This window comes from Pteronotus mesoamericanus, unplaced genomic scaffold (genome assembly GCF_021234165.1).
Source record: "Pteronotus mesoamericanus isolate MK-2021 breed Mesoamerican mustached bat unplaced genomic scaffold, CSHL_Meso_final contig_27, whole genome shotgun sequence".
In the NCBI taxonomy this organism is placed as follows: Eukaryota; Metazoa; Chordata; class Mammalia; order Chiroptera; family Mormoopidae; genus Pteronotus; species Pteronotus mesoamericanus.
Genome location: NW_026555115.1, coordinates 26431766 through 26446173, shown reverse-complemented (window position 1 = coordinate 26446173; position 14408 = coordinate 26431766). Strand labels below are relative to the sequence as shown.

The 14408-nt window shown below is 38.4% G+C and overlaps 1 protein-coding gene and 1 pseudogene across 5 annotated transcripts in view; one reads left to right on the top strand and one right to left on the bottom strand.

The window, feature by feature from the left end:
* Positions 1-14408, bottom strand: part of GOLGB1 (golgin B1) — an 85231-nt gene that overhangs the window by 13852 nt on the left and 56971 nt on the right. For all 5 annotated transcript variants that reach the window (XM_054575229.1, XM_054575230.1, XM_054575232.1 and 2 more), the window contains one exon: positions 10250-10428. In XM_054575229.1, the coding sequence (XP_054431204.1) occupies positions 10250-10428 (179 nt within the window). The remainder of the gene's footprint in view (positions 1-10249; positions 10429-14408) is intronic.
* LOC129071846 (NADH dehydrogenase [ubiquinone] 1 alpha subcomplex subunit 7-like) lies at positions 7554-7893 on the top strand (annotated as a pseudogene).

The following is a 14408-nucleotide window of genomic DNA, read 5'->3' as shown; positions in this document are numbered from 1 at the left end:
AGTGGCCTGATGTAGTATCCTGTAGGGTCCAGTGGCACAGCCTCTCCTGTCACCCAAGCTGTGTACCCCATGTGTGGGCTGTACATCCACTTCTTGTAGTTGAGCCTTGACTGCCATTGGCACATAAATGGGAGGGGTTCACCCAGGCTGATCAGAATCACTGACTGTGACCTCCGGCCAGTGACTTTCGACCAACATGGAAGATCAGCTGTGCAGGGGCTCACCCCATTGAGCAGGACTTACTTCAGCAGGGCTCTGGTGCCCACTGAGTCTACCCTCGAGTCTGTCACTTGTGGAGGCAGTTGGGTGGTGATGCTTCAATGTGATCTGAAGTTGTCCACTGGGTGTGCTGGCTCTGGGGCCTCCTGGGAGGTACAGGCCAAGGTCAGCCACCACCTGTGTTTTGTTCAGGGCCACATGGCATAGCTACAAAGTGATCTGCAGATGGCTGCTACTTATGCTGGGCTTAGAGGTGCCCAGGTGAGGCCAAGCTGTGAACCAAGGCTTGTTTCTGCTAGTGCCAGGCCTGAGACCACTTAGCAAGAGGTACAGGGCATGTTGAGGCCAGATACTGTTTGTTTGAGAGAATTTAGGAAAATCTGAAGCATAAGTCAAGACAAGCCATTCATATGGAAAAGCCACTAGAAACAGTTTGGGTGGGCTCAAAGTTTGGGTGTGGCGGGTCTCAGGGAATGCCCAAGGTTTAACGAACAGTGATAGCAAGGTTGGTGGAGTCTAGGATATGGCACCAGCCTGCTGGGTCTGTAGGGGGAGGGTTCATCAAAGGGACAATGGCCTCTGTCAGCAATTCTGTCTGGGAGAAAGGTGCCCCTCTAACTCTCCCTGATGCCAACAATTCAGTTCCCCCCGTATGTTTCTGGGGTCACTCAAGCTGCTGTCCCAGTGCTGAAGCTCTGAGGGAGTGAATTCAAGTAAGTCTGTGTGCAGGCCCTTTAAGAGGAACTGCCTGGGACTTCAGGGTCCCTCCATCTCTGTCAGCCTAAATCCCTGCCAGTTTTTACAACCAGAAGTTACTGGGACTTCCTTTCCTAGCACTGGAACCCAGGGCTGGGGGATCTGGTATGGGGCTGGGTCCCCTCCCTCCTCAGGGGGAACCTTTTCAGCCAAGCTATCCCTCTGATTTTTATTGGCCACACGTAGGTGTGGGACCAGCCAGCCCATTCCATGTCTCTGCCCCTCCCAGCAGTCTTGATGTGGTTTCTTCTTTAATTCCTTAACTGTAGGACTTCCATTTAGCTTGATTTCAGGTGGCTCTTAATAATGGTTGTTCTGTAGGTTAGTTGTAATTTTGATGTGGTTTTGAGAAGACGCAAGTACCGTGTTTACCTATGCCACCATCTTGACTGGAAGTCCTGTATCTTTTTTATTTTAACTTAATATTTTTCAGTTTATTGAAGTGTAACTGACAAGTAATGTTTTTTGATGTGGGCTCATTACTGAAAGTGTTCAATTTATATCTATGCACTTAAGATTTGTGCACTGCTTTAAATGTATGTCATATGTCAATAAAAAGTTTACTTTTAAAGTGCAAAAAAAGTTTCAGCTGGAAGGATTTGGAAAGATTTCACAGAAAAGCAGGCACTTGGACTGAACCCTAAATAATGAGTCAGGTTTCCATAATGGGAAAAGCATTCCAGGTTCAGGGAACAAACTGAGTAAAAGGCACAAAAATAAATATATACAGTGAATTTTGAAATTGTTGTAGGAGATAGTGTGTTGAGTAGATAGGCAGGACATAAGGATGAGGTCAAATAATCTGAGGTACTGGAAAGCATGCTAAATAAAGCTAACTATGTAAGCAATGGGAAGCCACTATAATTTTTCAGAAAGACAGTGCCATCCATGATACATATAAATAACATGATGTCTATGAAAACGTATCTGTAGAGTCTGATGGACCTGGGTTTAAACACTGGCTCTGTAATATAGTGGGCATGAGACTCTGCATAAAAGTTCATCTGTCTTAGCTTTAATTGTAAAATAGGAATAAATTAACTATTCCTTAGGATTACTGTGAGAATTAAATGAGACAGTATATGTCATGAACTGTATACAGAGCGTGGCACTTCATAATCACTCAGTAAATATCAGCTGCTGCTATTTCTATTTATTTATCCTCTGAATTTGATCAAGAAGGAGTTTTCTGTTTGACCCCAGCTAATGGTCTTTAGTGCTAGCAAAAACTGCTTCTGTCATATTCATTAATTCTACTTCTCTCTATACTATACCTGGAAAAACCCATTAGGATTATAAGCAAATTTCTCTAGTATCTCTTCATTTTCTATAGTACGAACGTCCATATTTTTTCCAATAATAGAAGGTTTTGTTTGAATTGCATCTGATTTGTTTTATCTTTCTATTTATGAATAAGGTGGTTTTCAAATTGATACACACCTGTTATGAAGTAATCCTGCTTGGCTAAGAGGTAACTTGGATTATAGTAAAAATTTTTTCAAAAAGGCAGAGCTAAACCTTTGAAATAAATTCTTATTACAAGGCCACTATATAAAAGGTATTTTTGCTCTCCGGGAATATAAATTTTTGTTTTATGGAAAAAAATATGCAAAAGGAATTTCCTAAAACTCTTTCTTTAATATTTGTCTTTGAAAAGTGAGAGAGAACAAGAAAGGCATATAAGAGTATGAATGCATGAGAAAGATGACAGTCTTCTATAAAAAGCTTCAAACTGCCATTTTTTTTAGAAGGATGGACAAGTGGTTATGGTGTAGAAAGAGACCCTCAATAGAGAATGGGGGCTAAGGAACAAACCTGATTACTTGATACAACTCAGTCAAAAAAGGGCTATACCATGCTTGCTCCTTAAATAAGACAGCACAGGAACCAGAGAAGTATAAGCAAAACAGTAACCACAAGTGGAAGAGAAAGGCTATGGTATAAATCCAGGCTCTCCTGATAAGCCAATCCCAAGCCAATAGAATGTTGAACAAGATGTTTCAGCTCTTTCATGGTTAAAAAGCTAATTTCTCCCAAGTATTTTAAAAGCAAAAGACAGAGAGTCTTCAAGATACCCAGCTAAAGAAGTTAGTCCCTAAAATCAGTGAATACACTCTGTGTTCTCACATTCTTTTTCCTTCCAACAGTGAAATAAAACGTCCTTTCCTTCTCCAAATATACTTTGAGGAAATTTAAAGAGGAACAGGTGGCTCTAGAAGACAAGTCTTTAAAGCTTTGCAGCTCTTCTTAAGTTTACACAGGTAACTAGACACTTAATATTTTTGTAATTCTGGATGATCGGGATATAATACAGGAGATTTCAAGGTGATGCCCTGATGTGGTCCCAATCATCTTTGGAGGGCCCTAAATTCAATGGTCAGCATCAATGGTATCTGAAGGAAGACATATTGAGAGCCTGACAGCTTTATGATAAATAGAGATTCTGACAGAATAAAACTAGGGTACTATTCCCACAGAAAGTGGGAGATGCTGAGGTTGAAATGGAGCATCTTTTCTCCTGAGGTTCAATTTCAGGAAGAAATAGAAGAAATTTGTATTCCCAGACAACAAAAATTCACAGATTTTATCTTCTCTGCAATCATCATTTGATTTTTTTTAAAAAAATGTGTTCCTGTATTATATGAGGAAGCTGCCAAACTTATAGAATGAGTTGGATATATGTTCACTTACAAGAAAGTCCAGAATGATGTTAAATATAAACATCTTTACTGCATAAAATTTAAATCAACAAATTCTAAAAACTCTTTTATAAACTTTATTTAAGGTTTATTTTGAAATATGTCAGAAAAGTGTATGTACACCTAAAAGGAACACATCTTTTGTTTATATTAAGAGCTCTCTCATGGTTGTTACAATAATTATATTACTGTGCTGATCTCTATCATCCTGGCTGCCTTTTGTGAGCTGGTAGGAATCTAGACTCCACCTCATAGTCTCTGTATTCACTTGCCTATGGTTGCCCTGCAGCAGCTACTGAGCCAAAGCAGGTGCTGCTTTATCAGCAGCCCTTTCCAACACGGAGATTCTCCTTTTAGTACTAAATCTTGAAATCTCTGGGTTTATTTTAATAAGGTGACATGCACCATCTTAAGCTAAATAGTAATAAAGTCCCAACAATGAGGTTACGATAATAGGGCCTGTTTTTATATACTGTTAATTGATTATTCTTTACTTTTTCTCTTTGAATCAAATTTGTTTAAACACCGAATTAAAAAACCAACCAGAATTACTGTTCCTATCTTAACTTTTTCTGCCCTGATAGTGCCATATAGCATGGCTATTCATGTCTTTCTTTAAAAAAAAAAAAAAAAAAAAAAGGGTTGGATTTCTTGGATCCAGAGGAGGTAGTGCAGATGCATTTCTCCTTATTCCTCCCACTGTACAGGTTTTTTTTTTTTTAAATCCTAGGAATTACATATAAAAACAAACATAAGAAGACTTAGAAAGATGAAGAGAAGAAGGTGGACCAGCTAGGGACTCTATACTTGAGGAATTACCGGGCAGTAAATTCACTGTTTTGTTTTGTTTTAATTCCAAATAACGGGGTGGTGGGAAGATCCTACAATCTGGAAACAATGAGTGCCAAGAAAGGTGTGCTCTTTTGTCAGTGGACCAGGAAGGGGCAGCCTAGTGAGACAGAAATAATGACAATAACTACTCTACTCCAGGTGAACACCCTAGAAAACCTGTAGTACCTAATGGACAGGCTAGAGTAACATCCTTGCCCAAAGGTAACCAGATGCACCTCACCCTCCCTGCTGGGCCAAATGTGCACCCTGGACTGCCACCACCACTCAGTGGTGAAGATGTGCCTCTCTCTGACCAACCCCATCCTACTGTGGTGTCAGTGGAGAAACAAGGGAGACCTGGACATCGATCTCCAGCCATGACAAAGTAATGAAGCGTTCCTCCCCTCACCCTGCAGAGGCAGTATTAAAAGAGGTCAAGAGGAGAGTTTCAACTTTGGCACTACCCAGTAGTAACAAGGTGCCCCTCCCCCACCCCCTTCTGCAGTGTCACTGGAGACTTGACTGGGAAGCCTGGATTTTTACTATTGCCGAATAATAACAAGGTGAGCTTCTCCATATCCTACAGTCGTATCAACGGAGTCCATGTGTGAAGCTTAGACTCCTACTCTAATGGAGCAGTAATGAAGCAACCCTCTCTACTAACTGTCAGTGGAGTAAAAGTCAGGTGCTGGGACTTCCACCTCTTCCTGGCAATATCAGGGCACCACTTCTCTTTAGGGCTATCGATGGAGGGCTATTGATGGAGGCTGAGTGGACTTCCCCTGCCCTGGCAGTAAAGTGGCAGTGTTCCCCTTCCCCTGCTTGTGTGGTATCAGTGGAAGTCCACTAAAGCAGAAGATTCAAATAAGACTTAACAGTCTTACAATGTAATTTTCAAAATGTTCAGGATACAACTGAAATCATAGTAAGAACCAAGGATGTCACATTCTAAGACCAGGGAAATCACAACTTGAATGACAAAAAAAAAAACAAAAAAAAAAACAAAAACATCAGATTCCAACGAGTTGACACAAATGTTGAACTTACACGACAAAGATTTTAAAGCAGTCATTATAGAAATATTTCAACAAGCAATTACTAACACAAGGGAAATAAAAATAGAGAAAACCTCAGCAAAGAAATAGGACATATAAAGAAGAACTGAATAGAACCTTTAGAACTGAAAGATACCATAAACAAAATAAAAAGCAAGCTCAATGAGATCAATAGAAGAATGGAGATGACAAATGAAAAGGTAGAGTAAACTTGAAGAGAGGACAATTATTGTATCTGAATAAAGAGAAAAATGATCAATAAACTGTGTTCAAAAAATTAAAAAGACCTTGTTGAGAAGGATAAAATGATAAGCTGAAGACTGGAAAAAATATTTGCAAAGCATTTGTCTGACAAAGAACTTGTGTCTACAATATGTAAAAAACTCTCAAAACTGCACAGTAAAAAATTAACTACTTAAATAGAAAAATGGACAAAACATATCAACAAACATTTCATTAAAAAGGACAAATAACTGTCAAATAAGCCCATAAAACGATGTTCAACACTGGCCATTTTGCAAATTAAAACCACATTACATATCTATCAATAGCAAATGCTGACAAGAAAGCAGCATTTGATACTGGATCACTCATATACTGCCGGTAGGAATAAAAAATGGTAGTCATTCTGCAATAAAGTTTTGCAGCTTTTTAAAAAACTAAATATTCATTTACCATACAACCTAGCATTTTTTAAGTTTAATCTTTATTGTATTTTTTTCAATTACCATTTAGTCCGCTTATATTCCTCTCCCCCGAGTAATCACCACATTGCTGTCCATGTCCATGAGTCCTTTTTCCTTTTTGCTCAATCCCTCCACTTCCTAACCCCCAATCTCTACTAGTTGTCATCTATTCTTCATCTGTGAGTTTGTCTCTGTTTTGCTTGTTAGTTCAGTTTGTTCATTAGATTCCACATATGAGTGAAGTCATATGGTATTTGTCTTTCTCTAATTGGCTTATTTCACTTAGCATATTCTCCAGGTCCATCCATACTGTTGAAAAGGCTAGTTTTCTTCTTTTTACAGCCGAGTAGTATTCCATTGTGTAAATGTCCCATAGTTGTTTTATCCACTCATCTACTGATGGACACTGGGTTGCTTCCATATCTTGGTGATTGTAAATAATGCTGCAATGAACATAAGGGTACTTATATTCTTTCAAATTATTGTTTTGAGTTCCTTCATATATATATTCCCAGAAGTGGGACTGCTGGGTCAAAAGGCAGATCCTTTTTAATTTTTTGAGGTATCTCCATACTGCTTTCCTCAGTGGCTGCACCAGTCTGCATTCCCACCAACAGTGCAAAAGTTTTCTCCACATCCTCACCAGCTCTTGTTTGTTGATTTATTGGTGATAGCCATTCTGACAGGTGTGAGATGGTACCTCATTGTGGTTTTAATTTGCATTTCTCTGATGATTAGTGATGTTGAGCATCTTTTCATATGTCTATTGACAATCAGTATGTCCTCTGTGAAGTGTCTACTCATGTCCTTTGCTCATTTCTTAAAAAAAAATTTTAGTTATTTTTTGAAAGAGAGGAGGGAGGGATAAAGAGAGAGAGAGAGAAACATTGATGTGTGAGAGAAAGATGTACTGGTTGCCTCCTGCACGCTCCCAGCTGGGGACCTGGCCTGCAACCCAGGCATGTGCCATGACCAGGAACTGAACTGGCAACCTTTCAGTTCATAGGCTAATACTCAATCTACTGAGCCACAGCAGCAAGCGCTGCCCACTTTTTAATTGGGTTGTTTGCTTTTTTGGTGTTGAGTTTTATAAGTTCTTTATGAATTTTAGATATTAACCCCTTATCAGGTATATCAGTGAATATATTCACCCATTCTGTGGGTTGTCTTTTTATTTTGTTGATGTTTTCCTTTGCAATGCAAAACTTTTTAGTTTCCTGTAGTTCCATTTATTTAGTTTTTCATTTGTTTCCTTTGTCTGGAGTGACATATCCAATAAAAAGAATTCTATAAACAGCAGACGGAAGATGGCGTCTGCAACCCGGTTCATTCAGAGGTTATGGAACTGGGCCTCTGGGTGAGGCCTGCAGGCAAAGCTCCAACTGCACTACAAGGAGATCACCAAGCGAACTCAGCATCCTCCCAAACTCCCTGTGGGCCCCAGCCACAAGCTCTCCAACAATTACTACTGTACTCCTGATGGTTGCTGGGAAGCCATGCTGCCCTTGGTCATCATGTCCTCACAGAAGGCACTGGTGTCAGGCAAGCCAGCAGAACTCAGCTGTGGTAGCCACTAAGAAGGCGGCAGTGACACTGGCTCCTCCCATATAGAGGTGGGAACTGTCCCAAGACCAGCTTTACCTGTGACACTGCTCTGGAACACCAGGCTGTACCCTGAGGGCCACCTGAGTGCTTCCCCTCATCTTTCCTCCTGGGAGAATGTGACCCAACTTATGACAAATATATCATGCTCTCCAATTAAAAAATTCTATTAACAATATCTGAGGTTTTGCTGCTTATGTTTTCTTCTAGGATTTTTGTGATTTCGGGTCTAACATTTAAGTCTTTGACCCATTTTGAATTTATTCTTGTGTGTGGTGTAAGAAGGTAGTCTAGTCTCATTTTTCTGCATGTATCTGTCCAATTTTTCCCAACACCATTTATTGAATAAACTCTTTAGCCCATTGTATGTGCTTGCTTCCTCTGTCAAATACTAATTGACTAAAGGTGTGGGTTTATTTCTGGGTTTCTATTCTTTTCTATTGATCTATGTGTCTGTTTCTATGTCAATACCATGCTGTTTTCATTACTATGGCCTTATAGTATAGTTTGATATTAGGTAGCATGATTCCTCCAACTTTGTTCTTTCTCAGGATCACTGCTGCTATGCGGGGCCTTTTGTGGTTCCATATGCATTTTTGATATATTTGTTCCAGTTCTGTGAAATGCATCATTGGAATCTTGTTAGGAATTACACTGAATCTATAGATTGCCTGGGGTAGTACAGACATTTTAATGATGTTAATTCTTCCTATCCATGAACACAGTATGTGCTTCCATTTATTTGTATCTTCTTTAATTTCTTTCTTCAGGGTCTTGTAATTTTCTTTGGTTAAGTTCATTCCTAGGTTTTGTTTTTTTTTTTAAGCAATTGTGAATGGGATTGTTTTCTTAATTTCCCTATTAGTTCATTATTGACATATAAAAATGCAACTGATTTCTGGATATTAACTTTGTATCCTGCTACTTTGCTGAATTCATTTATCAGTTGTAGTAGCTTCTTGATGGAATCTTTGGGGTTCTCTTAAGTATAGTATCATGTCATCTGCAAATAAAGACAGTTTTACTTCTTCCTTTCCGATTTGGATGCCTTTTATTTATTCTTCTTGCCTGACTGCTGTGACTAGAACTTCCAGTACTATGTTGAATAACTGAGGTGAAAGTGGACATCCCTGTCTTGTTTCTGATCTTAAGGGGAAAGCTTGTCATTTTTGTCTGTTTAGTATGATGTTGGCAGTTGGTTTGACATATATGGCCTTTATTATGTTTAGGTATGTTCTCTCTATTCCCACTTTGCTGAGAGTTTTTATCATAAATGGGTGCTTGATTTTAGCAAAAGCTTTTTCTGCATCTATTGATAAGATCATGTGGTTTTTATCCTTCATTTTGTTTATGTGGTGAATCACATTTATTGATTTGCAAATCTTGTACCAACTTTGCATTCCTGGAATAAATCTCACTTGATCGTGGTGTATTATCTTTTTCATGCACTGCTATATTTGGGTTGCTAAAATTTTGTTGATGATTTTTACATCTATGTTCATCAGGGGTATTGGCCTATAATTTTCTTTTTTTGTAGCGTCTTTATCTGGCTTGGAATTAGGATAATGCTGTCCTCGTTAAAATGAGTTTGGGAGCTTTCCCTCCTCTTGAATTATGGAATAGTTTAAGAAGAGTAGTTAGTTCTTGGAATGTTTGGTAAAATTCACCTGTGAAGCCATCTGGTCCAGGGCATTTGTTTGTTGGGAGGTTTTGATTACTGTAGAGCAGCTTTGTTTTTAATAGCTAAAAATTAGAAACTGCACTCACGTCCCTCAATGGGTAAATGGTTAAAAGCAATACATTCACAGCATGGAATGCAATTGTCAAAGAAAAGAATAAACTACTGGTATAGATGACAAAGCTGATGGACCTTAAGGGCATTATGATGCATGAAAAAGCTAGTTTCAAAAGGTCACATACATATACTGTTTCAATTCCACTTACAAAACATTTTCAGAATAACAAAATTCTAGAGATAGAGTACAGATTAGTGATGGCCAGAGATTAGGGATGGGAAGGTGATGAGAAGGGAGGGGGAACAGTGTGACTATAAACTAGTGGTACGGGAGACATTTGTGTTGATGGAACAGGTGTTTATCTGGGTTGTGGTGGTAGTTACATGAATCTTCGTACATGGTAAAATTGCAGAGAACTATATACAAACATGCTTGAATAAATGTAAAATCAGTGAAATATGAATAAGGTGTTTGAATCAAACCAATGCCAATTTTCTCGTTTTGATACTGTGTTAGTGTTAAGTACAGTAAGATGTGATCATTAGAGGAAACCAGGTGAAGGGTACGTGACAGCTCTCTGTACTATTTTTGCAACTTCCTCTATTTATCTATAATGATTTCATAAGAAAGTTAAAAAGAAAACTAAAAAGGGTCAAAAATCATACCTGAGCTGATGCAGCTCATGCTGCCAGGAGAGGTTTTCCTGCCTGAGTTCTTCTTGCATAATCTGAAATGTTTTTGTCTTGTCTTGATACTCCTGAAGTTGAGCCTTCAGTGGACGTAACTCAGTGATCTCCTGGTTAATCTGTAAGTATTGCTGCTGCAGATTCTTCAATTCCTTCAGCTTTAACCAAAGGAAAAGTAAAAGGATGATTCATCACATCTCATTCACCCAGCTATAAGTCATCAGCAGCTCCCCACTAAGTCAGTCAGACACCACCACAGACTATGAGCACCTATCAGTCCACTGAAATACATGCAGCCAGGCTAGCAGGAATCACCCCATGGAAGTGCCATCACGGCTGCAGTGCCTGACCATTCCTGCAACTTCTACCCCTGACCCCTGCTTCCAAGGTCTTAAATTGACCCTCAGTCTACAGCTCTGATATGGGATAGATGTAAGGGACCAATAGCGTCTTGGTGAGTGGTGAGTCCCTCGAAGAAAACGTGTAAACACAGACTGGTTTTCTATTTAGCCACATGACCTGGTTAGGCTTCTAAACTTTCTGACAGAGAAGTCAACCTTCACTCTAGCTAGGTTGATGATTATGTGAAGAAGGCACTGATGCCCAGGGATTAAGAGCTCTTAAGTTTTGGAATTGGTTATCCTGCCCACACAGGGTGTGGGATTCTACGCATGTTTCTCTCACCCTCTAAGCCTTAACTTCCCTCACCTATAAAATGAAGATAATTAGAGTACCTCTCATAAGATTATGAGAAATAAAAAATGAATGTGTTACACAAAGTTAGTAATGATCGTAATGATGGTGGAGGTGGTGATACAATGATGATGGACTTGACTTTAATTAGCAAAACTGCCTATCTACGTTTCAGGTATGTCTTCAAACTCTTTATCCCCAATACTCATTAAAACCTTGGTAGTAAGAAAAAATGGCAGGACATCTGGGCAAAGAAGAGGCCTTGAACACATACATTTCACTCATTCCAGAAACATCACTAAAGCTACAATAAAGGCATTATTTTTTAAAGCATAAAACACAAGAACAGAAAGAACAAGAGAGGGGTCAGCAGCAACAAAATTAATTTTGGAAGCTGAAAAGCAGATGCGTAAGTAGTAAATGACTTAACAGATCTGGGAAAGCCAAATCTTAAGCTGACAGTAGGGAAAGCCAAGGACCAGTAGAACTTACTCTCCACAATCTTCAAAAGGCTCTGGAATTAACAGCACCAGGTACCTCTGGAAAAGATGGTGATGGGGATAGGGAGGAGGTGGCTGAAATTAGGAGGATTAGATGAAAGCTGCTTAAGAAAGCATTGCATCCCTAGGTACCCTCCTCAGCTCTACATTTTTTTATTATCCTGACAAATAACTGTTTTATTCTCTGGAGAAGGTAAAAGAAGTGTCTCTGGACTGTGGAACACCACACTCAGCTAAAGGTAAGGGTATTGCTCTAAAACAAGGGTGATCAAATGAATGTATTCTTTATGAATGCTTGAAATCTTTCCCCTAGTCAACTTAGAGAGTGTTGGCATACAAGCCTTTACCTTCCACACAGACATTGAGTAAGTCTTCTCTAGAAAATGTGACTGGCCCAAGAGGAACTGAAGACACCAACATGGGGACTACCCACAGAAAGCTCAATATGATTACCCTGCTATGAAACTTGGAGTTGCTAAGCCATATCCATAAGTTTTTGAGACCCTACCCATAAACAGTAAACCTAGGATTAACCCTCACCTAAAGAATGGCTAATATTAAGGCAGAGAGACTAGAAGAGTATTTGAAGGAGATTATCAGGGGAAAAATGTAATATACTCTAATATTTAAGAGAGAATATTAAAAATTAGAAACAGAGCAGAAATAAAAATTATAAGGAAAAACTCAATATGAGAAAATTTCAAAGAACAAAACTGTTAGCACTATTCTTGGAGAGGTCTGAACACATATCCATGAAACAAGGGGGAAAAAAGAAAAATCCTTAGAAATTAGAAAAATATTCTCAAAATATAGTGGAAAGAATAGAAAAGGTAAGAAAATTATAGAGCTAATCCATAAGGTCCCACATCTAAATAATAGGACTTTCAGGGGGGGGAAAAAAAAGACAACCAGAAAAAGGACAGGGGGTGAGAATGGTAAGACATAAATAAAACGATTTCCTGAATTTGATTAGCATGAATTCTTAGAGTCAAAGGACTAGACAGAATGATGAATGAAAACAGGCTCAAATCAAAGTACTTTATCATGAAATTTCAGAATACAGACTAAAAGATCCTATATATTTCCAGAGAGAGAATGAGGAAAGAAAGGTGTGTGTGTGATGACAGAAAGAGAGGGAGAAGGAGAGAGACACAACTCACACACAAAGGATCAGGAATCAATAGCTTTAGACTTCTGAACCACAGGTAAGCTAAAAGGCAATAAACCAATGTTTTCACAATTTTAAAGGAAAATTATTTTCAGTCTAGAATTTTATACCCAATTCAAACTATCAGTCACGTATGAGAGATCAAAAGACATTTTCAATAAATTTACCTCGCACATTATCTTTTCTTACGGAGCTAATGAATGATTTATTCCATTAAAATGATGGCACAAAACCAAGACAAGAGGGATATGGAATACAAGAAACAGAAGATCTAATAAAGGAGAAAGGTGAAGGGAGATATTCTAGGATGAAAATCGTCCTAGGAGTACAGGGCAACTGATTTGTAAGATGATATTCATAGGAATAAACATCTTGAGAGGAAATGTGAATAAATGGCATCAAGTCATGATATAACACTGATAAATACAGAAAAAAAATCTAAGTTAACAACAAAAACATAGTTATTAACCCTAGGAAATATAAAGATGTTGAGAATAAGTAATGTATCTCAGCTTTAATACCATTTATAGTCACAAAAATGTAAACACTGAATGCTGATTTAACCAAACTTTAAATTACATCAGGAGAATGGGGAAGGAGTTGTATATTGAAAATGCGTGTATGTACTATGGAATCAGGGCAAGTAAAAAGAACTAAACCCTGTTACGATCAAAAAAGAGTTAATACATAATGAAAACCATAAAAAGCTAAGATGCATATAAGCATATTTAGATGTTGAGGAAACACCAAAATAATAAGCTAAACACCAACTGCCTTGGGAGAAAGGGAAACAGGGTTGGAGGAACAACTGTTTGTTTTTCTCATCAAACATTGTGGAATTTAGTGACCTATTAAATATGTGTATATAACTTTTTTAACCCAATAACTAAAATAAAAAATGTTTTTGTTTTATTTTAAAGGGAAAATACATTCTTTATGTAACACTCACTTCTCTAGTCCAGATGCTTTAATGTTATCCTTAGAATGGACCAGACCACCAAAAAATGTAAAACATTTTTCATAATAAAGCACATTACTGTATTTACTGCAGAGAAGTAGAGGGTATTTCACAACCTCATAGAGTCCTCTCTATGGAAACAGACAAGAAATTTTTTGCAGGCCTCAAAGCTTAATAACTATTCTTGAACAAGTAGTATTTCTTTCTTCCCCCTTCCTAAAATACGGACACTGAAATTCATGCATATGGTTTTTAAATTCCCTATTTCTGATGGCTGCTAGAAAGCTCAGAGCAATTAGTGGTCCATAATTCTAACAAAGAGTACAAAACAGAGTGACATCTCCTTGGAACACTGAACTTACTTCTGCTTTAATCTCCTCCTTCTATCCTCGTTTTCTCTTCCTTCCCAGTTCATACATTATCTTGAAAAACTGTTCATGTCTTTACATGCTACCTCAAGTCATTTTCAGAGTGCAGTGAGTATAGATAAACAAATATACAGGTACCTCTAGAGATCTGCTCTCCACTATTTAGGCAGGAATTGTGTGAGTGCTTTGTTTGCTTAGGGGAAAGTCCTAAGGAACTTTAAACATATAAAAATTCCAGAATGCTTTCAGAGTTGTTTGTTATGCTCTAGTACAACACCCTGGGTTAATCCCTGCCACTTGGGTTCTCAGACTTTATTTGGGAAACTTTCCCTTGAGTAAGTAGAGATCAATGTAGCCTAATTCCCTTTCAGACCCAAATCATCTCTGGGGTGGTCCTGAGGGGAAGGGAGAGTAGTATAAGCAGAGGTGATAAACTGCTGACCTAGGCTGA